The sequence below is a fragment of the Aspergillus vadensis genome (genome assembly GCF_003184925.1).
Source record: "Aspergillus vadensis CBS 113365 unplaced genomic scaffold BO88scaffold_1, whole genome shotgun sequence".
In the NCBI taxonomy this organism is placed as follows: Eukaryota; Fungi; Ascomycota; class Eurotiomycetes; order Eurotiales; family Aspergillaceae; genus Aspergillus; species Aspergillus vadensis.
Genome location: NW_020292039.1, coordinates 571,353 through 594,755, shown reverse-complemented (window position 1 = coordinate 594,755; position 23,403 = coordinate 571,353). Strand labels below are relative to the sequence as shown.

The 23,403-nt window shown below is 51.0% G+C and overlaps 8 protein-coding genes across 8 annotated transcripts; 4 read left to right on the top strand and 4 right to left on the bottom strand.

Moving 5' to 3' along the window:
* Positions 1-1,496: 1,496 nt before the first annotated feature.
* creB (ubiquitin C-terminal hydrolase CreB) lies at positions 1,497-4,609 on the top strand (the record flags this gene model as incomplete). Its single annotated transcript, XM_025709729.1, has 3 exons — positions 1,497-1,989; positions 2,215-2,445; positions 2,552-4,609. Exons 1-3 carry the CDS (start codon positions 1,954-1,956, stop codon positions 4,607-4,609), a joined length of 2,325 nt encoding a protein of 774 aa, XP_025568032.1. The 5' UTR covers positions 1,497-1,953.
* Positions 4,610-5,569: 960 nt separating this feature from the next.
* Positions 5,570-6,273, bottom strand: BO88DRAFT_399927 (YOS1 family protein). The gene is made up of 4 exons (XM_025705436.1): positions 6,169-6,273; positions 6,019-6,078; positions 5,834-5,944; positions 5,570-5,718 (listed from the first exon to the last, which is right to left on the bottom strand). Exons 1-4 carry the CDS (start codon positions 6,200-6,202, stop codon positions 5,663-5,665), a joined length of 261 nt encoding a protein of 86 aa, XP_025568031.1. The 5' UTR covers positions 6,203-6,273; the 3' UTR covers positions 5,570-5,662.
* Positions 6,274-6,402: 129 nt separating this feature from the next.
* Positions 6,403-8,489, top strand: BO88DRAFT_354317 (dolichyl-P-Man:Man(7)GlcNAc(2)-PP-dolichol alpha-1,6-mannosyltransferase). The gene is made up of 3 exons (XM_025703671.1): positions 6,403-6,457; positions 6,513-6,791; positions 6,852-8,489. Exons 1-3 carry the CDS (start codon positions 6,442-6,444, stop codon positions 8,234-8,236), a joined length of 1,680 nt encoding a protein of 559 aa, XP_025568030.1. The 5' UTR covers positions 6,403-6,441; the 3' UTR covers positions 8,237-8,489.
* A 308-nt stretch (positions 8,490-8,797) lies between these two features.
* BO88DRAFT_483329 (uncharacterized protein) lies at positions 8,798-13,549 on the top strand (the record flags this gene model as incomplete). The annotated part of the gene is made up of 5 exons (XM_025712214.1): positions 8,798-9,070; positions 9,186-10,718; positions 10,825-11,616; positions 11,674-11,910; positions 11,975-13,549. 5 exons carry the CDS (start codon positions 8,798-8,800, stop codon positions 13,520-13,522), a joined length of 4,383 nt encoding a protein of 1,460 aa, XP_025568029.1. The 3' UTR covers positions 13,523-13,549.
* Positions 13,550-14,138: 589 nt separating this feature from the next.
* On the bottom strand, positions 14,139-15,793 carry BO88DRAFT_377237 (dynactin subunit 2; the record flags this gene model as incomplete). Its single annotated transcript, XM_025704397.1, has 3 exons — positions 15,688-15,793; positions 15,552-15,611; positions 14,139-15,473 (listed from the first exon to the last, which is right to left on the bottom strand). Exons 1-3 carry the CDS (start codon positions 15,724-15,726, stop codon positions 14,139-14,141), a joined length of 1,434 nt encoding a protein of 477 aa, XP_025568028.1. The 5' UTR covers positions 15,727-15,793.
* Positions 15,794-16,592: 799 nt separating this feature from the next.
* On the top strand, positions 16,593-17,725 carry BO88DRAFT_5894 (uncharacterized protein). The gene is made up of 3 exons (XM_025712986.1): positions 16,593-16,641; positions 16,699-17,291; positions 17,349-17,725. Exons 2-3 carry the CDS (start codon positions 16,848-16,850, stop codon positions 17,469-17,471), a joined length of 567 nt encoding a protein of 188 aa, XP_025568027.1. The 5' UTR covers positions 16,593-16,641; positions 16,699-16,847; the 3' UTR covers positions 17,472-17,725.
* Positions 17,726-17,979: 254 nt separating this feature from the next.
* On the bottom strand, positions 17,980-19,924 carry BO88DRAFT_409611 (CoA-acylating methylmalonate-semialdehyde dehydrogenase; the record flags this gene model as incomplete). Its single annotated transcript, XM_025707965.1, has 3 exons — positions 17,980-18,396; positions 18,462-19,099; positions 19,177-19,924. 3 exons carry the CDS (start codon positions 19,922-19,924, stop codon positions 17,980-17,982), a joined length of 1,803 nt encoding a protein of 600 aa, XP_025568026.1.
* Positions 19,925-20,502: 578 nt separating this feature from the next.
* Positions 20,503-22,986, bottom strand: clxA (calnexin). Its single transcript, XM_025705435.1, has 5 exons — positions 22,629-22,986; positions 22,285-22,567; positions 22,098-22,228; positions 21,374-22,027; positions 20,503-21,317 (listed from the first exon to the last, which is right to left on the bottom strand). Exons 1-5 carry the CDS (start codon positions 22,752-22,754, stop codon positions 20,823-20,825), a joined length of 1,689 nt encoding a protein of 562 aa, XP_025568025.1. The 5' UTR covers positions 22,755-22,986; the 3' UTR covers positions 20,503-20,822.
* Between the last annotated feature and the right edge of the window lie 417 nt (positions 22,987-23,403).

Genomic DNA, 23,403 nt, shown 5'->3' with positions numbered 1-23,403 from the left:
CAAGAACGCCGCCAGGCCGGACTGGTTGCTAAAATCACGCAGTTTATCCCGCGTCCATGACCGCTCGATAGATAGACTGCTGAGATAGCTGTGAGTGCTGGTTGAGTCCAGCATCTCCTCCCTCCATCTATCTATCACCAACACTAGTCACGGCTATTGCTAACGCAGGGTATTCTGCTCAGTTGGGTTTCCATGCCTGCAGTGGAAGCATAGCCACCCCACGCATCTCAACGCAACCTATGTGCGTTTCAGGTAGTACCGGCCGCAGAAGGCTCGTGGAAAGGCTAAGCCATGCCAATGGGCTGGCAACAAATCAGAGCGGTGGTTTTCGACATCGACGCAACCGCACCTCACGACTCGTACCTTCCATATTACCCGATGGCCACTTGTTCTGCGCAAGCTTTCTCTGTCTCTCTTCCACATTTCTTTTCTGCACGGCTTATCTTCTCTTGTGTTCGTCACACAGGCTTGACTAGGAGGAGACAAGAATAGACGAATTCTTAGCATGCCAAATTCAACTCTGTAGGTCAATTGTCCTTCGGAGCTAAAGGGTAACTGGCGGAGTTTACGGCGGAGGGGAGAACCACCGGGTATATTTCAGGCCAGTGGATCTGGCCTCAAATGTCACCCCCTCCTCGGTGTTAGTATTGCGTTGCACGGTGTAGAAGGGTATGTTTGTGGAGGAACTTTAATATATGGAAACTGTGACGTAGTGTGAAGAGCTGAGCCAGCTATAGAGGGGGCCACTTGAAATCGCTAGTGTCAATATGAGAGAAAGGAGTAAAGTATCTAGTCATAGTGAGGGGGAAACACAGGATGGGGCTGGTTCATCGGATGTCTCTTTCGGGAAGATGCGTGGGAGGAGTTAAATCTTGAAAACCGCTGTAAAATACTGGGGAGTGTTTTTTGGGTAAAGAAACCTAGTATGACTGAGGTTTACCGGAGTTGGTGTGAGATCGAGAAGACGGCCGGGTGTTTCTTCTTGCAGTCACCACACAATTTGCGGGGGAAAGAAAGCCAAACATCTAGACTCGGATGACTATGGGAATATGCTCCCGTCCAAACGATGGTTCAAAGTCTCTCCCTCTCCCCAATCTGTGACAGTAGCACCCGTCAAAGCCATCTTTCCCCTCCTCGAAACGTTCATCGCCAAAAGTCAAATCGGGTTTGCCCCCCCCAACCGCTCGGGCCCGCGCACCCGCCCGTCATTACGGGAGAACCCCCATGTAATATTACCCAGGCAGATGTGAAAGGCTGTAATTAGTATCCACTGCAAAGTATCTGGTGTATCAAACAGTGTACTGTGTATGGCTCGAGGTTCCTGACTTGGGGAATAATCCGGCTACCAACAACGTCGTTCCCCTACTCCCGCCTCTCCTCTCTCTCTCTCCCTCTGACTCTTGTCTCTCACTTATTCTATCTCTTTCTTCTCTTATTCACCTTCTTCCTCTCCTTGTCCGACCTTGCTTTCTGCCTACTCATCTTCTTACACACCCCTTCGACCCCCGTTGCTTTCAATTCGCCCGTGCCTTTCTCCCTCCGACCGCAGCGTTCTCCACCTTCGATTTCCGCCGCCCGTTCACGTTCCGCCCCATTCCTGGTTCACTCATCCACATCTCCCCCCCCCCTCAAGCCCTTTCTCAAACGCTCGTCGGATCCGCGGATTTAGGAAACCCTATGCCGAGCATCTAGACTCCCTTCTTTTAATTCTTTATCGCTGTCACTCCGTTGTGTCAAATACCCCATCATATCGCCGACCGTTGCTCTCACAAACCCTCCTATCTCTACTCGACTTCGCTTACTGGTTCCTGCCGTCGCATACCGGCTGGCTCGCCTGCGCGCCGATATAACGCTTCACATTCACTCTCCTTCGGTTCCGGTGTCGGCTACTTTGTCCTGCGAAAGCTACCAGATGAAGTTGAATACTAAGGTCTTTGAGACTTTGCGATAAACATGGGGTCTTTTCTGAGGAGTTTCCGGAGAGATGTGGTAAGTCCCCCCGGTTTGCTGGCTTGGCCGCGCTTCTTTTGCCTCTGAGCATGTTCTGGCCTCCTACATCTTTGGGGCATATCAACCTGCCTGGTTATGTTGGCATTCATTGGGAAAATCGTGAAAGGACATGCGGCACGGCCATTAGATCGCTGGAGAGCCAACCTGTCGCGTCTCCATTACCGTTCGCCACAATTACCACAATGCTGACTGCATCGTTTTCAGGGATCTTCCACTCCTTCGGTCGGGGCGACTCCCGCGAAGAAAGAACCCCTGGCGCTTCCGATGACCCCGCTGGAGAAAATGCTGCAGGAAATGGGTTCGGATTCGGTTCGACAAGACGGTAGCGACAAGTTTTTCGGCATGGAGAACGTGAGTTGGCCCTTCTTGCAACCTATACCCCGGTTTCGCGGAGTTGCTAACAGTGGCTTGTGCTGTCCAGTACGGAAATACTTGGTGAGTGGCCAATTGATGTCAACCATCCAGTAGAGGGGAGGAACCCCGTCCCAGAGTCATGTCACTAATCCCCCGTTTGCGCAGTTACTGTAACTCAATCTTGCAGTGTCTCTATTATTCAGTACCCTTTCGCGAAGCCGTGCTCAACTATCCGACACGAACGCCGATAGAAAGCCTAGAGGCTGCGTTGGCGAAGAACCTTCGCTATCAGAACTTCGCCGCGAACCAGGAAGCTGAGGCACAAGCGGAGAAACAAAGACTCGCCAACGCTCAGCGACCCGGCGCACCTCCCGCACAGCCACCGAAACCCGAAGATAAGGACTCTTCTGAGTACAAAAAGAAAATCGCCCTGCAGTCGCTGCCGCTGTTAGAAACGAAAAATAATGCAGGCAGCTATGGAATGTCCGAATCGCTCTTCACATCACTCAAAGATATCTTCGAATCAGTCGTTGCGAGCCAGTCTAGGATAGGTATCGTACGACCGCAGCATTTCCTCGACGTTCTTCGCCGAGAGAACGAAATGTTTCGGTCGGCCATGCATCAAGATGCTCACGAATTCCTGAACCTTGTGCTCAACGAAGTAGTCGCCAATGTAGAAGCAGAAGCCATGAAGCAACCTATACCGAGCTTACCGCCAGCCGACACCACCGACTCCTCCCGGCAGTCGATCAGTTCGGGCTCTAAAACTCCCAACACAACGCGATGGGTGCACGAGCTGTTCGAGGGAACCCTGACATCAGAGACACAGTGCTTGACGTGTGAGAATGTTTCCCAGCGCGATGAGATTTTCCTGGATTTGTCGGTAGATCTGGAGCAGCACTCGTCGGTCACTTCATGTCTGAGGAAATTCTCAGCAGAAGAGATGCTCTGCGAGCGAAACAAGTTTCACTGCGATAACTGCGGTGGGCTCCAGGAGGCTGAGAAAAGGATGAAAATCAAGCGTCTCCCGCGAATTCTGGCTCTACATCTCAAGCGATTCAAATATACCGAGGATCTCCAGCGACTGCAGAAGCTCTTTCATCGGGTCGTGTACCCTTACCATCTTCGTCTTTTCAATACAACAGACGATGCGGAGGATCCCGATCGCCTATACGAGTTATACGCCGTGGTGGTCCACATTGGGGGCGGTCCTTACCACGGGCATTATGTGTCTATTATCAAGACGCAGGATCGCGGATGGCTGCTCTTTGATGACGAAATGGTGGAGCCTGTTGACAAGAACTACGTGCGCAACTTCTTTGGTGATAAGCCTGGATTAGCATGTGCCTACGTCCTATTCTACCAGGAGACTACATTGGAGGCTGTCTTGAAGGAGCAAGAGATGGAGAACATGAATGCCAGTGCGGCTGATGCGAATGACGCTGCTGTGAAACCGAACGGCTTCCCACACCCTGCGGGATTGGCACATGTTCATAGTGCCTCGCAGATCCCTGTGCCAGACGAGCCCCAACGACACACGGGCCTCCGACGAGCCCCCACCGCACCTCAGCTACCCACACATACAGAATATACTGGTCCAGATATTGAGCCGTCAAGTCCCGCAGTAGCAACTCCACCTCCGGTTCCGCCAATACCTGAAACTGTCAACCGGCCTTTGAGCCCTAAGAAGAGTGACATCCAATTCAAGAAGGAGCGGGCTAAAGAAGAAAAGGAGCGCAAAGCAGCTGAAAAGGAGTTGGAGAAGCAGCGCCGGAAAGAACAAGAAGCGAGGGTTAAGGAAAATCAGCGACGCGAGGAAGCTGAACTAAAGGCTGCCCTGGAGGCCAGCAAAGCGTCGAAAGCAGATGAGGATCGACGCAATCCTACGGAGAACGGAAAGGACGGCGATCCGAAGAAAACCAGCAATGGTCTTAGCCGGTTGAAACGGGGCAGCAAGAGTTTCAGCCAGCGCTTGGGCAAAGACAAAGAAAGCCGTGCCTCGTCGTCTGGCCTGCCGTCAGTTCCTAGTGCCGAGCCTTTAACACCACGCCAGGTGCCATTGGAGCCCGTCCAGCCGCTCTCACCGCGGAAGACTTCCCCACCGAAGGAGTCACACATCGTTCATAAGCCCCTGGGCCAAGATGACGAGCCAGACGCTCTCAAGAGCCCCAAGGGCGACCGGGCAGGGCATGGGAAATGGCGGAGTTTCAGCATCCGGAAGAAGTCGTTCAGCATCCTTTCATAAGGCCCGCCTTTCGCCGATTGCACCAAGCATGCATCTTTGTTCGTCTTTTGCACATAACATACGTGGATTTTTCGTACATACTTTCTTGATGTATCATCACACTTCTCTTCACTACCGGCTCCTTCATATGGCGATATTGCTCAGGCTGCGAACATGTTGCCAGTGGATGCAAGGTTTGAAATGGGTCCGGTCCCTGTCTTACTTTTTTACTCACTATTTGGCTCTTGCCTGCATTGTGATGTCTTCGAACTTTGCTTCTGCATGTTGTTTTAGCCAACCATTGCTTCACTTGTTATTGCTATATATCTTCTTTGACTGCTATTTGATCATGTGATACCCGTGCCTGGGTCACACAGCTGGGCAAGTGAGGCGTTCGGCGAAATGATGTTTTTCGGATTTTGGATTTTACAAGTTATCACACGTTGTCGATTTTACTACCATTAAAAATGGGTTACGGAGAAATGGGGTTCGCAATGGGTTTCAGAAATGCGAAGGGCATCTTTTGTCGATGCCAGGAGCGAAAGAGGGAGCGCGATTCTTTGTGTAGGAAAAGAGTGAAGTCGAGATCTGGACTTGTCACATCTTGTCTGGTCATGTTGAGCATTTCATCCTTCGGGCTCGTGGGATAGACCATATGTATCAACATTGCGTGGTATATAGACCGATGCGAGTACACGCATTAGATAGTAACGAAACTATCAACATTGAAACAGAGGTGTTCATCTTCATACCAGCTAGTACCCACATAGACATATACATGCATCTCACCCTTAGCTTTTAAATTCCAGCATTTGCACATCTCTATATGATTACAGTAGCTCAGCACACATCCCTGTTCTGTCCAATCCATTCAATCCATTTTCAATCATACAATAAACATAACAAGTAAAAAGAAGAAGAAGGCAGAGGTTGGAGCACAAACACATCCTCTTTAAACCCCCCAAACCGGAGCAAGAATCCCAGCAGCAGTAGTAATCATATATGTATGCATTTATATCACACAACTCTCCATTCCCCATTCATATTTTCCCCAGTCTAGCTTTCAATCCCACTCTAACCCAGAATAAGCTCGTACACGATAATTATCGTATTGATCACAATAAGCGGTACTAAAAACAATTTCCCGCAGTTCGTTAGCTTGTGTCTCTTCTTCTTCCATTGTTTTCCCCCACATCACATGACTAGTTGGTATGCAGTAGCGAAAGTGAGGATTCGTTGACATACTTCGCATAACAGTCCTCACACTCGCAATCAGATTAATGGTCTTCGCTTTGACGCTGGTGGTATCGTAGTTTGCGCCGAAGGCTGGGTCGTTTTGTGTGCGGCCCCATCCGACTGTTTTTCATAATTCCATGAGTTATTCATCCATTCAATCAATTTTGTGGCAGGTGGAAGGGAGGATGGCGTACTTCTGGCTAGGAAGCGGTCTTCGGAGAGGACAGCGAGGGAGTTGATGAGGAGGATGATGACTGTGATTATGCGATTGGGTTAGTTACTTGTTGTGTTGTCTCCTGTGGAATGATTTCGGGGTGGTAGGGAGGTGATTAGGATGTGCGCACCGTATACGAGCTTCCCAAGACCGAAGAAGAACATCTTGGGCGGTTTGGGGGAGGGAAGAGGACGTCAAATTGATGTGGTTCTCGAATGATGGTGGTGAAACGGAGATACTGGATGGAGATGGCGGAGGAGAGGCGGAGAAGCCGCGGCGGCAGTATCGCGGCATACGTAATTTTACCCGCTTGGATGTTGTTGTCCTTTTGGATATACTCTTCTTTCTTGACTTCTTGTTAGGAGTATTCTAGACATACTAAGAAAGTATCTATGGTGTCATCATGGGGAGAGATGTCGGTAGGTTGTCAATTATAGTTCTTAACATTTCACAATATACTGATCTACTCACTAGTCTTCCTGCTGCTCCTCGCCGCGATCCCGGCCCTTGTTCTCCTCCATCTCGCCGCAGCTCCCTACACTAAGGTAGAGGAGTCATTCCACATCCAGGCTATTCATGATATACTGTCCTCGGGAATCCCGACCCGCAATGCCTCCGAGACGCTGCGCGCTGAATATGATCATTTTGCCTTTCCTGGTGCCGTCCCTAGGACGTTCGTTGGCGCCGTGATGCTGTCCGGCCTGTCGCAACCGTTTATCTGGTTGAAGGCCAACATTGACAGACAATTTCTCGGTATGTGCTTCTTTCTGCGTTGCTTCAGCAATAGCGCTAATGATGGTGCATTATTTTTAGCACGCGCCATTCTGGGTCTCTTCAATGCGGCCTCATTACTGGCATTTGCTTCTGGTTTGCGCCGCACTGCCGGCAAGACCACCGCAATCTGGTATCTACTCTTCCAAGCCAGCCAGTTCCACATCTTCTACTACGCATCGCGGACCCTGTCCAACATGTTCGCCTTTGGCCTCACCACCCTGGCCCTGCGATATGTCCTCCCAGAGCCCGTGAGTTCGACAGCATACAAGAAGCGGGCCCGCCTCTCTCTCTACCTCATGACCGTCGCCGGCATCATCTTCCGCTCCGAACTGGCCATCTTCCTCGCAACCAACACCCTCTTTCTCTTCGCGACCCGTCGCATCACCATCCAGCGCGAGATCATTCCCGCCGGCATTCTCGGCCTGCTTGTCGGCCTCACCTCCACCGTCCTCGTAGACTCCTTCTTCTGGCAACAATTCCCCCTCTGGCCTGAACTCGCAGCCTTCAAATTCAACGTCATCTCCGGTCAAGCCTCCGCCTGGGGCACTCATCCCTGGCACTTCTATTTCACCAACGCCATTCCCCGTCTCCTCCTCAACCCCCTCACCTACATCGTGGGCATCCCCTTCGCCCTCTATCAGCCCTCCACCCGCGGCCTCGCAGCCAACACCCTCATTCCTTCCCTGTTCTTCCTCGCCATCTACAGCGCCCAACCCCACAAGGAATGGCGCTTCATCATCTACACTATCCCCGCCCTCACCGCCGCCGCCTCCCTCGGCGCATCGTACATCTGGACCCATCGGACGAAATCCCTCCTCTACCGTCTTCTCTCCCTAATCATGCTCGCATCCACCTTCGCCTCCTTCCTCCTCTCTACCTTTGTTCTCCTCCCCGCCTCGTCAGCAAACTACCCCGGTGCTCACGCTTTGAATACCCTCCACGCTTATGCCGAGAACACCACTACCAAATCATCCCCCGACTCCATCTCCGTCTACTTAGGTAATCTCGCCTGCCAAACAGGCGTCACCCGCTTCCTCCAACACCCCTCCTCAGTTTCTTCGGAGTCAACCACACCCTGGCACTACGACAAGACCGAAGACGAAACCACCAAGTCATCCCCGGCCTTCTGGTCACAGTTCGACTACGCCCTCGTCGAGCCGGGCGAAGAGACCGAGAAGATCCTCGGATCCTGGGAAGTCGTAGACTCTGTTGATGGATTCGCAGGACTCAGGATAGTTCGGCCGGGTGATGAGGCCGTCGGAGCTGTGGAGGAGAAAGTGCTTGCGTATGTGTTGGGGGATGAAGGGGTGAGGTTGTTCGAGAAGGCGAGGGGATTTGTGAGGGATGTGGTTACGAAGGGGTGGTGGGTTGAGGTGAGGATGGAGCCGAAGATCAGGATTTTGAGGAGAGGGGTGGAAGTATGAGATTTGATAGATTATTCAGGTTTCGTAAGAACTTACAGAGATACCCTTGTTGGATTGTCGGAGTTGGGATAGTAGTGGTAGTAGTCAAGTCTACTACTCGTGATACTAGAACCATAGAGCGGTCAGTGACTGCTGTGTACTAAGTTCTTATCTTAATTAGTACGTTTCCAGCCTGGTCATACTAAGCTGAAGCATCATGATGATGACGACGGATAGTCCTTTCTCAACAAAGAAGGAAGTGCCATGAACTGAGACTAATTTGTGTGTTTGACTAGTCTGTGATGCAAGAGGGACGTTGGGAATAAAGATTCCTACAGCATTAGCTCCATATGAACCCCGCCTGCAGCCTTGGGAGGGGGTTGGAGGGCTGTAAGCAAAAAGCAAACATGAGTGAGTGATAAGACAACCACTCATACATCCCCGAGTCCAGTAGATCAAACCAAAGTCACGGTAAATATTTTATTCGAATTTTTTTTTTTTCGATCTTTTGTAGCAAAACCATCGGAAAGTAAACAATAAGGATTAGGGAAAAAGGCTGAGCTCCAGAGTACTGCCGCCAAAATGCAACGTCAGTCAAGGCAAGACGCCCAAGAGAGACTTAAGTCGATTCAACAACTGATGAAAGAAACCTGTGCTCAATTCGAGAAGATCACCAAAAGGAGGCTTGAGTCCAGGAGATTCGAAGACGTTAAGAGTTTTGAAGCTCTCATGAAGAAAATCTCATCAGGCGGGAAAGGAGACGATGCTGAGTCCAGAGTAACGAGACAAAAGTTCCTTACGATTGTGTCTACTATCCAGACACTAACTGGACCTGTAAAGTCTGCTACCGATATAGTAAGTGTCCCATGTTTGGAAAAAGCAAAGGAAGAAGACAAAAGAAAGGCAATCGAGATCCTGGGGAGGGATGTTCATATCTGCACATTTCATGAAGCTAAGATTCACCTTCTAGGCATTCTCGCCTGCAAGCGCTTGTGCTAGTGCTTTGTCGTTTATCCTGGAAATTCCATCAAAGGTGCATAGCATTCATGAGTCAATCCGGGCTGTGATTGATGAAGTTGAGCCACGGTTCACTGAATTAAGGGTATATGATGACATGAGCACAGTCATTAATCCGGTTCTGTTGATCTCTGTCTGCAATGTCATGATGGCCTTCATAATTCTCTGTGCTCAGTGTGTGAAGCTCCTTGAGAAGGGCAAGGCTTACCAATACTTCAAAGAAGGGAAGTGGATTATGTCGAATCAAAATCCCATCCGAGATGGTTTGGATAAGCTAAAGGCCCATTCCGAGCAGAAAGGACAAGTTCAATCGATGATCATGTTGAAGGAAATCCTAAATTCGAGCGACAAGATCGACATTGTGGATGGCAAAATCGATGGAATTTCCGAGTACATCAGCAAGCGCTCTGATGAAGTTGCCCGCCAGGATGATCTGAGTAGAATCAAGAAAGATCTGCGTGTAATTTCGAAGGATGGGGTATTGATGGGTCATCGTGTCTATACGGAGACTCTTCGCATGGCGAAAGACAAAACATGCCAGTTCCTCGAGTCGAAGTCTTATATGGACTGGGCGCTCAACAAGGATGAAGGTGTGCCACCATTGCTTTTGATCACTGGGGAAGCAGGAACAGGAAAGAGCGTCTGTGCAGCCTCAATGTTTTTGAACATCAAGAAGAAGGAAACGTTCGCCGCCTATTATTCCTTTTCTCCGATGCCAAAAAGTCCTAAAGACCACCAGCAACCGCTGGAGGACTGTGTCAGAGCTACGGGACTACAATTGGCAGAGCAGAATTCAGACTACCGGCGACGCTTGCTGCACTTCCTGAAATTTGAGGAAGGAAGGACCCAGGGGACTGACTATAAGGGCCTCCTGGACACCCTGAATATTTGGCTGGCTCCAGATAAGATGACTTGTTATCTTGTTCTTGATGGCCTCGATAATCTGGCAGAGCAGGAATGTAAGGATTTCATGGATCATTTAATCACCAACCAAATCCCCTCCAAAAGAAACTCCTTGCGTGTCTGCGTCACAGGGTCAAGGAAACTATTGCGCGCGTACTCAAAGCGGAGAGATTGTCTGCAATCTGAGGAGATCGAATGCTACACTAAAAGAATAATCGCAGATTACACTGGAAAGTTCTTAAAAAAGAATGATTTGTTGCAGGAAGACTTTCTGGACATTGCTGACCTCAGAGAATCGATATGCGAGGCAGTAACAACCAACGCTCGCGGTAGCTTCCACAAAGTGCAGAAATGGCTTGACAGGATTGAGAGTCTGATTCAATCGGATAACAGAGATGGGCTCACTCGCTTTCTCAGTGCGCTGAGTCGGGGAGGTTCAGATCTTGCCAAATCTGAGCTACAAGATCTTGAAAGAACACTCGACTGGAAGGAGATCGCGGAACTGAATGAGCTAATTATCTGGTGCGAATTCAACATGTCCAAGGATGTCATCCTCGATATTGAGCAGCTTGAAGCCTTTCTGGTACGTATCTCTCTCCCAAATCTTGTGAACCAACAATATACCAATCTAGAATGATGTTGTCTCCTGAGGAAATTGGGGGCTGGCTAATACTTAATGGGAGCAAAAGTTCATTCGCTCGAATTCCCCGCCGTTGAGCTCTCTGCGAAAGAAAATACGGGATAGGTTTTCTTCGGTCTTGGAGGAGAGAGATGATGGAGTTCGACTTCGCAAAGAGATGAAGCATTTGGTAATCCTGGATCAAAATAAGGACCAGCATTCAGCCATTTCGGCCACTATATCCGTCCAAAACACAAGTATCGAAGTAGCCCAACGGTTCTTCTGGGATCTAGCTAATCATTCGGTGATGAATCGGTTCAATTTTGATGCAAACCAGATGGACATGGCGAAGCCCTCAACTCACCGCATTCGAGTCATGAAGCTGAACGCGCACTTGGTCATCGTGAAACGGACCTTCAAATTTCTAAGAAAAGCGCCTGATTCTCTATCACGGCCGGTTGGGGGAATTCTACTAAGAGAACTTCCGGCTCATCTAGCAGTCCTGCAGGAACCCTCTCAGCTTGAACAACTCAAGGATACCGATCGACGAACCATAGGTGAGAATGTCCAAGAACTTTTTCTAAGCCCAATGAGCCTTGAAAGACATTGGGATGTTCTGCAACAGACGAGATGGCATACGTCCTCAGATGCCATAGATGCATTCTGGAAATGGCTGTCGGACGATGCTGCAATCAAACATCCGATCATTCGGGACAAGATCAGAGAGGTCTGGAATGACCCGAAACGAAACCAGAAGCTCTTCGAGCCACTAGCGAGGTTGGCTGGTCACAAATGGCTCCAGGACCGGTCGCCCAGTTCCACCACAGCGTCTTTTGAATGGCTCAGGGCTTTTCTCAATATGGTGTGTTATGACTTCTCTCTTCCGAGATGATTTGCGCCTTGAGCTGACTTGTAGTAGGATGCAGAATTCGATTATGCCAGCCAAAATTCGGACTTTAGCTCCGAAGAGGATGATGACCATAGTTTCGAGTATAATGATAGCATCAAAGATGATGACGTTACAAAGGCTGAGAAATGGTGCGAGAAGGTACTGGGACCAAGCCGCATGCGCGAACAAGATGTTTGGGTACAACGGCTAGCCGAAACATATGAGTATGCCAATAATTACAAGAAAGCTTTCAAGAAATATCATAAGGTAAGTTCTTCCAAAGGTATTCTTGCCTCCGTCATGAAGGCAGCTCACATTTTTCATTCCTAAGGCCAGTAAGCTACTGGAGCGGATGGGAGGCATTGACCAGGAACGACAAGGAAAAGTCTTGGTCCGTCTAGCATCACTGGCTGGGGACAAGGACCAAGCTTTGCAATACCTCAAGCAAGCCCTGGGTTTGAGCGCCAGCAATATCAACGCCAGATATGCGCTAATCAAGAGTTTGTGGTCTCGCGACTGCAGAGAGGAGCTGAGCGACCTGGTTCTCGACACACTGAAGCTCAGAACGGCTTCAGGCCCCATGCGGCATCTGGGTCTAGTGATTCAGATGGCCATCGAAGATAGTGATTACGACGACACTCAGATGATGAACCTGCCTTACACTATTAGCTCTATATGCTCCTCCTCTGCCGATGACTTCGCTTTCTTACTGGGAAACATACAGACAGCAATCGATAATGCAAAGGCAGAGAACCGGGTCAAAACATGGACCACCTTACTTTTGCATAAAGGGATGGCATATGCATGCTATTCAGATGACCCTTCTTATGCTAATCAGGCGGTCAAAGCGTGGACAGAATGCGCTGGAATCATTATGGAGAAACTCAAGTACCAGTCTGCTGGTGCCATTCTACTGGACAGAGTTGGGCGGCAATTGGGCTGTTATTACTTCACACAGACATTGAAAGACCCTGATAACGCTGAGATATATTCTCAAAAGTTAAAGGAAGTATACCACAACCAAAGGGGTATAGTTCATGGCATGTCTGCTGCGAAGACATACCTGGCGACAGATTTCATCCGGCATGGAAAACAACCGGATGCTGAAGCGCTCTTGCAAGAGAACATCAGAGAGGCATTTGACTTACTATCTGATGACACGACTGGTAATTATGTGGGCGGTCTTATCCGTCTAGTTCAAATCTTCCTTTATACCGGTGATCGAGTCAACTTTCTTAATGCCTATTCGCTTATAGCTCGTCGTGTCTTGGATGTCGAGATTTTGAAAGAGTGGCTACGGTCTGATGAGAAAACCACGACACCGGAAGCTACCGAGCTTATGGAGTTCTTCCAAGAAAACTGCAACAAACCGATCGGCGTTTGGTACAAACTTGCAGAACTTGTGCAATTCATGCGGCGAAGCCGAAACAAGTTGATGAACGAGACCCCCTGGAATGATGATGACGCAGCCAAGATGAAGTCTTATGAGGCACTATTTGAATCCATGAACCGATATACTAGAGCACTCAGCGATGCTAAGTATGATTATTTGTGTGATGCGTGTGAATGCGTCCTAGACACGAACAGGAGCATGTATGCCTGCAAGTTCTGCTATGATTTTGCCCTATGTGAGTCGTGTTTCCATCGCTTCCAACACGGGGCGCTCAAGATGTCTCTCTGCCACATCGAGCATGATTATGTGCGGGTTCCACCCTGGGATGCGAAGGCCCATGTTCGCGCATTCCGGCGCAGAGTCCTTATGGATGCTACTGTTGCAGATGATGGGTATCTGGTTGGGGGCCGAGAAGTCCCGGTTGTGGAGTGGTTGAATTCCTTGAAAGCAAAATGGGATCCTCAGGGGGATTGGGATTTCCAGTGAAGGGCTTATATCATAGGAAGATTTGAGATTGTTTCCATGTAGTGTTTCACTACCGAGTAAATTCCCATCTTCTACAGGTACTAATATGAAAACTGTGACTTTGTTATACTACCCCCAAAAAGCGCGACCTGAGTACAGTTATACAAGGAGTATACGCAAGCGCTAGGAAATAAATCACTCTCGTAGTATTACGGAGTCCTATTTCTTCGAGATTCTGCTTTTCTTATAGTTACACCTATCAGCATGCCCATTGCGTGGATCTAGCAATTACCAATGGCTGAAGCAGATCTCATGTACTATGCAAGCTCTATATCAAAGTATGATTTGCTACTACTAACTTAGTACTAGTATAAAATACCATACATATATCATATATCATCGTGATAAAACATATCATTCATCGTGGGCTTAGTAGAGACTTACTACCCATGTGCCAGTGTGTCTTCGTAGGTTTCCCTTTCTGATATACACTATTGCGTGTTATTGTTCGGTAATGGTAATTGTTAGTCCGCTTAAACAAAAATTGGTATATGAGTACCCAGCACTACTATCGACCAGCTACAGTTACAAGAAATTTAGTGGTTATATGTTCATACTATTTCACAAAATTCCCCAATCATGCGCCTTGCCCCTCCAATCGATCCAATCTAGCCTCCAAATCTCGGACCCAAGGTTCCACAAGCTCAATATTACTCTTCATTGCTGCTTCGCCCTGTCCCATCTTCTCCTCGACTACCTGCAGGCCTTCGCGCCACTGCTCGATCTCTCTTGCCATGTCTGCCTGTCGCTTCTCCAGGGTATCGAGTGACTCGGAGGCCTGTGCTGCCCCTGCATGAATAGCGCGAAGGGAGCGGAGACGCTCTAGCACGCTGGGGAGGATGGGGTGGAGGGATTGGATCGTGGGGAGAGTAGCGTAGAGGGCCTGGATCTTGGTGGCTTGTTCATCGCGCTGGGTAGCAGCCGGATCGACCTCCGTAGCGGAGGACGAGGATACGGACATGTCTGAGGGCTCAATAGCGGCGGATGCGATGCGCGCGTTCTGAGCTGCCTTGGCGGCGTCCACGGCGCGTTTGCGCGCGGAGGCAAGGGCTTCTGTGTCTGCGGTGAGTTTGCGGACTCGGGTGGAGAGGGTCTCGAGATGCGGGGTGGTGACTGTTGTGGATGGGGGTGCGGAGCCCATGGTTGGCACGGCGGAGACGGGGTTCGGGCCAACGAGGATATTCATGAGGGTGGTGAGACGGGATGTGAGGTGGTCGACGGCTGGGAGGACGGGCTGGAGCGCGGGTTCGGAGATTCCGTCGCTGACGAAGGGGTTGGAGGAGCTGGAGATGCCCATGGCGGCTTCGATGAGGGCGAGACGGCCGTCAAATGCTGCGGCGTGGGCGAGGACGCCGGAGGATGCGGGGGCTGTTGGTTCGGGTTGTTGTGTGGCGTCTGCGTTCTGAGTACTGGGTGCAGCGGTTTGGGATGCGGATTTGGTTGCGATCTTTTGTGCTAGAAGTGTAGCTGCGGAATGTGATCCTGTGTTGTCGCTGCGGGAAGTATAGAGGTTGTCCAGGGCGCGGCTTAATTCGAGGACTCCGTCGTCCGTGGGCTCCTTTCCTTCTGCGGCTTCTGGCTCGGTTTCGGTCTGTTGAGCAGCCATCTCGTCTTTCAGTTCTTCTACTTCCCTGCGGAGGCGGGCGAGCTTCCTCTCGAGGCTCTCATCTTCGCTGTCGCTGATGTTTTCGGGCTCTTCTAGACCGTTCTCGTTCCTGCGCCGGCGACGGTTCTTGTTCTTGTACGCCTTCCGCTTCATCGCGATGCTGTCGGAGAAGTTGACATCGCGCGCGTCGACTGTGGCTCCTAGGAAGTGGGCGCGTGCTTCATCTGCGTTGATACCCTGGCGGTCGATGTCGGAGTTGGAGCCGGCATCGTCGTCTGCATTGGATGCGGTGCGGATAGTTGTAGTCTATGGGACATAGTATAAAGGATAAGCAGTTGGATACTTTTGCAAAGGCCTACACAGGCGTCAGGCGGGGTGGCTAACCGGAACGGTGGATGCTTCGTCGGTCAGATCGGGGGTTTCGTAGATATCGGGAGCGAGATCCTGGCCCAAACAAACGATGTTAGTAGTCGGGTTAAATAGAGATGGGGCAGGAGAAGGACTGATGGGCATAACGTACCAGGTCGGGGAGACCGGCATACTTCCTATTAAAGGACATGGCCAATTGCTTTTCTAATAGCAAAGTAATGGCCGACAAGAGACAAGGACAGGCAGGGTATATTTACAGAAGCACAGCAGGTGAAACTTAAAGAGTGATTGATGCTGGGTGGATTTGGGGCTCCTCCGCGGGCGGGCACGTGAAAGGGGCATCATCATTGGTGGCCTGAGGCATGAACGGCTGTATTCAAAAAGACGGGTACCTGACTATGAGTGTTTCAGTGTGTTTACCTTTCATGAACAAAGACATAGTTGCTGGATTCGATTGAATGGTAATATGGTATGGGTACAACTAGCTAAGCTAAGTATGATGTTATTATTTCTAGATGGAGGTTACTACATGTAGTAATTACTGGGATGTGCCAGTCGGTCAACAAATACTCCGGGCCATTATTTACAGCTTGAAAATAAATAGTCCGCAACCGAATGGTCGATCCATCACACCATCTGTACCAGACTGGAGCAACGTCTATCACGGCGAACCATTGCGCACCTTCTGCTACTACTAGTAGTACTAGTAGTACTACTCAAGAATGCCAGTCGCCAAATCAATATGAAATAGGCGGTGGCACGTGTCAGATGCCTCGGCGGAAGTCACAATCCGGCGATAGAAATGGAAGGAGCCCATCACATGAAGCCCCATCTAGTAGTTACTCCTGCAGCATATAAGTAGTCGGATTGTCAGCGCTGCTCCACGTCCACTTAAGTTCCTCTTCCACTCCCCCAGCTCAATCTCGTACAACCACTGTCAATCAGACCAATTGTCGTCCTGATCATCATCCCCATCACCCATTCTTACCTGTAACCCGCCTACTTTCAATTTCCGTATCTTATCACTGTCACCCCTCATCGTACCATCACCATGGCTGCCCCCGCAGACAGCAACCTCAAGACCCTCAATGGAGAGTGGACAATGGTACACTGATACTTTACCTTAATTTCATAAGATATATACTGACATGATTGATCCTAGGACAAAACTCTCTCCAACCCTTCAGAACCCATTCTCGAGCTGGTAAGTCTCACACCCCACCCTTTTGGGCTCTACAAGTCAATCATATATCCAACTCAAGGCAATACCTCTCTTGCTTACATACTGCCCCGTGGATGGAATAGCAAGGAATGAGCTGGCTCATGCGTAAAGCTCTCAGTGTCGCAACAGTCACTCTCTCCATCAATGAGTATCCCGATGCCGCAGATCCGACTATATGGCACATCGACATCGACCAGACGGTCACTGGTGGCATCAAAGGTACAACCGAGAGACGTATCAGTGACAACAAGGTACGAGAGCACGATGACCACATCTTTGGCCATCTCAAAGGTCAGTCGCGCTTCTTCCGGGGATCTAAGGGCGAGGACGGAAAGGTGCGCCCTTATACAGATTTCGAGACCAAGATCGACGAACCCGAGGTCTACAAATTCCTTAGAGGGGAGATTCTAGCCGACGGAAGTGCATCCGAGGGCTTTGTGGTTGAGGAAATCGGTGAAGAGTTTGGCGAGGGAGAGGGGCTCTGGTATCTCAGCTTTGTGGAGAACCTGGACAGCGGCTGGACTGCCGAACAGGTTCGTTTTTCCTTCATGATTTTCGTCCTTTGACATGTTCTGATGCAAGATAAATAGGTTTGGGGTTTCGAGATCATTGACGGCAAGCGCTATTACACTCGCCGTGTTGCTGTCGTCAAGGGCAAAACCTACAAGCTGGCCCGGCTGGTCTACAGCTTCGTAAAGCCACGGACTGAGTAGAGGCATCCTACGTGAGATGCTCTTGTTCGGAACCTGTCTTTTATTATTGAAAGAATGCATGGCAGACAGGGTAGTGACTGCCCTAACACTAAACCCCTAGAGGCGGGGCTCCATTGCAAGCTGTGGCTGCAGACATTCTGTCCGCACTAGTTCTGACTAGGGATGCCCCACACAATAAAGTATCAATATGTTCCCTAGAAAACAGATTTCAATATCCCGATATATTTCGTAAATCATCCAAACAGGCATGGTAGTCACAAAGCGTAGAAGACCATATTAGATCACATGCAGGCACCACGTTTTGGTTAAAATATCGACCACATCCGCACGAGGATAGTATGAGCAGATGAACGCAGAGACAAATTGGAGCATGCGATTGACTAAATCAATGCCATACAGCCAGAAACCCCGAAATCATAAACTCAATGGTATTTTATAATAGAAAACGATCATGTCCGATGCAACCTAACATCATAAATTTCCCCTTCAACCAACCAACAGACCCCCCTCACGAATGAGTAGGCATGACAGTATGAGCCTTAGTGCTAACAGCATCCTCACTCCTCCACAAACTAGTCACCGTCTTCTGCTGGGTAAAGAATTGCAACCCGGGCTTACCATAGAAAGTATTAGCACCACCACCGGCAATACTCTTCTTATTACCGGTGAAAGAGAACATGGGCAACGGCACAGGGATGGGCACATTCATGCCGACCTGGCCGGCCTCGATGTCCTTCTGGAAGCGGGAGGCAGTAGATCCGGAGCGGGTGAAGATGGCAGCTCCGTTTCCGTACTCGTTCTTGTTGATGAGCTCGATGGCGTCGTCTAGTGTGGGCACGGACAGGCAGACGAGGACGGGGCCGAAAATTTCTTCCTTGTAGCACTTCATTTCGGGGGTTACGTTGGTGATTATGGTGGGGCCGACCTGTGGGGTTGATATTGGTTAGAGGAAGATATGGTTAAATAGATGGGGTATGGGTGGGGGCTTACAAAGTTGCCGTTGGGGTACTTCTCTGGCTTGTAGCCTCTGCCGTCGAGAAGAATGGTCGCACCCTCTTCTTCGGCGCTGGCGATCAGGTCCTCAATGCGCTTCTTGCTTTCGGGGCTGATGACGGGGCCGAGGTCGGCGCCTTCTTCGAAGCCTCCGTTGACGTGCAGTGCCTTGGCCCGTTCGGCCATCTCAGGAAGCCATTCCTGGGTCTCGCCGACCATGACCACTGTGCTTAGGGCCATGCACCGTTGGCCAGCAGCACCGAAAGCCGCTCCGACGAGAGCGTTCAGGGTCTGGTTCTTGTTGCAGTCGGGGACTACGGCGGCATGGTTCTTGGCGCCCAGGTTGGCCTGGACACGCTTGCCATTGGCAGAGCCGCGGGTGTAGATGTACTCTCCCGCGCGGTTGCTACCGACGAAGCTGATGGCCTTGATGGCGGGTTCGTCGAGGATGAAGTCGACGGTCTTAGCGGAGCCGTGAACAATGTTGATGACGCCGGGAGGGAAGCCTGCTTCCCGGGCCAGCTCAGCCAGGATCATTGCAGCTCCGGGGTCCCTCTCAGATGGCTTAAGAATGAGACAGTTGCCCGTCACGGTAGCGATGGGGATGCACCACAGGGGGATCATTGCGGGGAAGTCTGCCGAGAAGGGGAGGGGTCGCGGTTAGCATCGGACAATGTCACCTAGCTTGCAGGATGGCTGCAGGATCACTTACTGAAAGGACAAATGGCAGCAACCACACCTAGGGGCTCTCTGTAGCTCCTGGTCTCCATATCCTTGGCCACTTCGAGCACCTCGCCCGTGAGCTGGGTGGTAATACCACATGCTGTTTCGGCGACTTGAAGGCCGCGGAGAACATCACCCTTGGCATCAGCAAAGGTCTTGCCCTGCTCGAGGGTGATGGATGCAGCAAGTCGGTCCCAGTTGGCACGGATCAAGCTCACGAACTTGAACATGATCTGCTGCTTGGCGATAACGCTGGTAGCGCGCCAGGCTGGGAAGGCCTTCTCGGCCGACTCGACGGCGGCACGGAGTTCCTCATCGGTGCTTTGCGGCACGCGAGTAACGAGGTTGTTGGTGGCAGGATCGTGCAGGTCGATCCAGGTGGTAGCCTTGGAAGCAACAAACTGGTTGTCCAGGAAATTGGCGGTGTCGATGGGGTTGGCGATGGGGCTATGGTCCGTCGGGTACTCGGTGGCGGTAGTAGCCGCGGAGGTAGTTGCGGGGGTGAACTGCTGGGCAGTGGCGTGGAGTCGACGTGTTGCTGACATGGTGGCAGGAGAAGATGAGGAGAGCTTAGATGTTGCAGGAGAAGATGTCGAGGACGACGAGGGCATTATAACAGTAGAAAGGCGCCGCGAGGCCGAAGCTGCAGCTACAGATCTGGAGGTGGCCACGGCCGTGCGGGGAGATGCGGCGCGGAGAGCGGGGATGGAACGGACAATAGACCGACGGGCGGCCATGATTGAAAGATGGAAGATTATAAACGTGAGAGATGAATGATCGGGGTCAGAAGGACAATGGTTTGAGGAAGAATTCTAAATCACGGGCAAGAGCAAGGAAAATAATCCAAGGGGGAGGAGGTGAGGACAGCAGGAAGGGAGGCAAAGTAGATAAATACGGTGGAGGCCGTTCAGGTACCAGGTTCATACTGGGTCTGGTACTTTCCCCGTATTGATGTGCATTCCGCCGAGGTTCTGATAACGCTCGGCGCCTCCAGCCAATCACATGGTCACCCGGAACTGCCTGCCCGATCCAGCCATTTTATGGGGTAATTTCGCAGCATATTTAGCTCGCTGGTCTGGAGAGAGCATTCAATGCCGACTACTATAAGCTATCTGTAGGTAGTCCCCGTATAGCTACATTCGCCCTTCATGGGAACTGCAATACCTTTATCAAGTCTTTTCGGGGATGGAAACTCCTGGGCAAGAGGCGGGTATCATCGGCCCTTCTCCGATGACGGTGTACAGGAACCTCGGACCCCAGACGATCGGTCACAAAATTGTGACACCGCTGGAAAAGTTACCAAAAACTATCCGATCATTCCGTGAACTAGAGAAACCAACAGTAGAATTCTGCAGCTTGGCTACTTTTACACATTTCACTTGCATTAACCTCCTCCCAAAGAAACCCCCCAATTGAGGTCTGCTTATCCTCTTCCTTGTATAGGCGGTAGCTGATGCCCCACTGGCCTTTCCACCATGGAATCAGAATGAATCATTGATTGAACGCTGCAACAGAGGTATAAAATAAAAACACAATGTAGTTAGGATATCCCTGGTTTGTTTGTTTGTTTTGACTTTTTCGCCTTTAATCTCTCCTTTCATCCCTGCGTGCTGTTCCACTGATAGCTGCACCGGTTTACTCAGCAGAAGAGCGGGTAGTGCGCTTGGTAGCACCACCCTTGCCAGTGTCCGCGGAGGAGCTGGTGGCCGCACCGGTCTTCTCCTTGGTAGCACCAGCAGCCTCCTTGCCCTTCTTGGCGGGAGCAGGAGCCGGGGTGCTGGCGCCAACGGCTCCGACGATGACGAGGATCATGGTGACGAGAACAGCGGCAAGACCACCGGCAACGTCAGGAACCTGCTTCACGGCGTTGATGGGGTCCTGCTTAGAGAGGCGGACAAAGTTGTCAACCTTCTCCTTGATGTGGCCCACGGGGTCCTCCTTGAAGCTAACGCTGGGCTCGGCGGCCTTCTCTTCAGGCTTGGGCTTGTTGGCCTCCTCCTCAGCCAGCTCAACGGGGTGCTTGACATCGAAGGTCTCCTGGCGCAGCTTCTCAGCATCCTCAGCGGAGTGGCCAACGTAGATGTTGTCGAACAGGATGTCGTTCTGCATAGTCCAGATCTCGAAACCAATCTGCATCATCATTAGTCACTCAAAGCCTGAGCCTCACAATGGAGAGGTACACTTACAGCGCCCATGGGCTCAAAGTTGGAGGGGGTCTTGTCCTCGAAGTAGGCAGGGTTGGCGATCTTGCGGGGAGCCCAGGGTCCCTTGTAGGCGGGGTTGTCAATCAAGGGAGCAGACCACTTGCCCTTGTAATCAGGGTTCTTCTTCATGGGGGGAGACCAAGGACCACATCCGGAGGCATCCTGGCACTTGGGGTTGGGAACAGTGGGAGGAACCCAGTCGCCATCTTCCTCATCATCCCAGTCCTCGGGCTTCTCGGCCTCGGGGTCGGGGATGCTAGTGGGCTCGTCCTCAAGCCAGTCCTCGGGGATGGTAGCCTCCTCGTCGACAATCTCGAAGGGAGCCTCCTCGTCCCAGTCCTCGGGCTTCGTAGCCTCAGGGTCGGGGATCTTGGCCTCATCAACCCAGTCGGCGGGCTTCTTGTCCTTGGGGTCGTCAATCTCCTTCTCGGGGTTGACAGGGGGGTTGAAGTCCTCAAGGAGAGAACCTTCCTTGACGGACTCGCCATCAATCAGGATCTGGAAGGTCTGGTCGGGGTTGACGACCAGGGTGTAGACGGAGGTGACCTTGGAGGTACGGGCGGCAGGAGGGGCCTTAAGGTGCTTCTCCTCGTACTCGCCGGTCTTGGGGTTCTTGTGACGGAAGATGAAGTGAACCTAAGAGAATAGCTGTTAGTCCCCGTTGCAGTCACCTGCAGTAAGCAGCGTTTAGCAAGATCCTTCTTACCTTGTTGGTAGCACCACACTTGTCGGGACCGAACATGATCACGTAAGGAGACGCGTTCGAGAACTCGTCGAGGTGGAGCTTCTTGTTATCCTGGAGAAGCTTCAGGTAGGCACCACCGCAGACAAGGGAGTCTGTGACTATCGTTAGCGTCCCAGCACCGAGCATGCGCAGCAATTGTCACACTTACTCTGCGGCTTCACCTCATACTGAACGACCAGAGTCTTGTCCTTGTTGTCGATCTTCTTGGGGAACTTGGCCGAGATGGCGTGGTGGGCAGCGACGTTCTTGACGACGAGACCCTTGTCACCCTCCATACCCTTGAGGACAGTGGGCTCCTCGACGGACCATTCACCAACATAGGCCCAGTCCTCCTCAGACTTGGAGTCCTCCTTCTTAGCGTGAGAGGGAGTCCACCGGGAGTCCCAGTCATCGGTGAACTGCTCCAAGAAAGGAGCCTCGATGGAGGTGGGCTGGAAGCACGTAGTTAGCAGGGCGCGGCAGCACCTCTTGTCGGTCTCCGGAGATACTCACGGTGAAAGTAGGCTTCTCGGCCAAGGAGGTGGTCTCGGGCTTCTTCTCAGTCTCCTCAGCATGGGCATAGCCCATGATGGAGGCCGAGGAGACCAGGGCAGAAGTCAAAGCAGCGTTGAAACGCATGGTGGATAGCGACCGGCGCTCTTGAACCAGAACGTCCGAGAGAGGAAGAAAAGAAGAAAAACAAACAAAGGCGAACAAAGCGCACCAGCAATTGAACCTCCGGAGAGGGTGAACGTGGATCAGAGAGAGAGGAAGGCAAGCTCAACAGTCAAGTAGCTGCACGGGGAAGGTAAAGGGAGAGGAGAAGAGAAAGAAGGGAACCGTTGGAGCGATGGTTATATAAGAAGACGCAAGGTAATGCATGAAGCTGGGAAGTTCAAGGTGGCCTCTTCCGCTGCCGCTGCTCCTTGTGGAAAGGTCCCGCCTGCCCGATCTGGCTAGTCGCGCTTCTCCAATGTTCTGCGGGTGCAAATCGGCTGCTGGTATTTGTCCGTTCCTCGGGATGTATTTAATTTAGTAAGTAGACCCAGAGTCTAGAAGAATTGCAGTTCATGGAATTGGAATCCAGTCACTGTCATATGTAATTTATTTCTCGGCAGCTTAAGAATGTTTACAGTAGGTATTATTACTGGATGAAGTAAAGGACCTTGTGGTCCATCTTCAATGACCTACATAAAAGATCCGGTTATTCCTTCTCTTGGGAACTATGATTTACACAGGCTCACGCTGTTCAGACTACTAGATGGATTACTTCCTTCTTCCGTTGCTT

Coding starts and splice junctions, on each gene's coding strand:
- BO88DRAFT_399927 (XM_025705436.1), bottom strand. CDS start 6,202: ATGTTCTTCTTCGGTCTTGGGAAGCTCGTATACG. Junction 6,079..6,168: donor TCTTGGGAAGCTCGTATACG/GTGCGCACATCC, acceptor GCATAATCACAG/TCATCATCCTCCTCATCAAC. Junction 5,719..5,833: donor TGTGAGGACTGTTATGCGAA/GTATGTCAACGA, acceptor AATTGTTTTTAG/TACCGCTTATTGTGATCAAT.
- BO88DRAFT_5894 (XM_025712986.1), top strand. CDS start 16,848: ATGAGCTGGCTCATGCGTAAAGCTCTCAGTGTCGCAACAGTCACTCTC. Junction 17,292..17,348: donor GCGGCTGGACTGCCGAACAG/GTTCGTTTTTCC, acceptor CAAGATAAATAG/GTTTGGGGTTTCGAGATCAT.
- BO88DRAFT_354317 (XM_025703671.1), top strand. Junction 6,792..6,851: donor CATTGACAGACAATTTCTCG/GTATGTGCTTCT, acceptor CATTATTTTTAG/CACGCGCCATTCTGGGTCTC.
- clxA (XM_025705435.1), bottom strand. CDS start 22,754: ATGCGTTTCAACGCTGCTTTGACTTCTGCCCTGGTCTCCTCGGCCTCC. Junction 22,028..22,097: donor AGTGTGGTGCTACCAACAAG/GTAAGAAGGATC, acceptor CTATTCTCTTAG/GTTCACTTCATCTTCCGTCA. Junction 21,318..21,373: donor ACTTTGAGCCCATGGGCGCT/GTAAGTGTACCT, acceptor ATGATGATGCAG/ATTGGTTTCGAGATCTGGAC.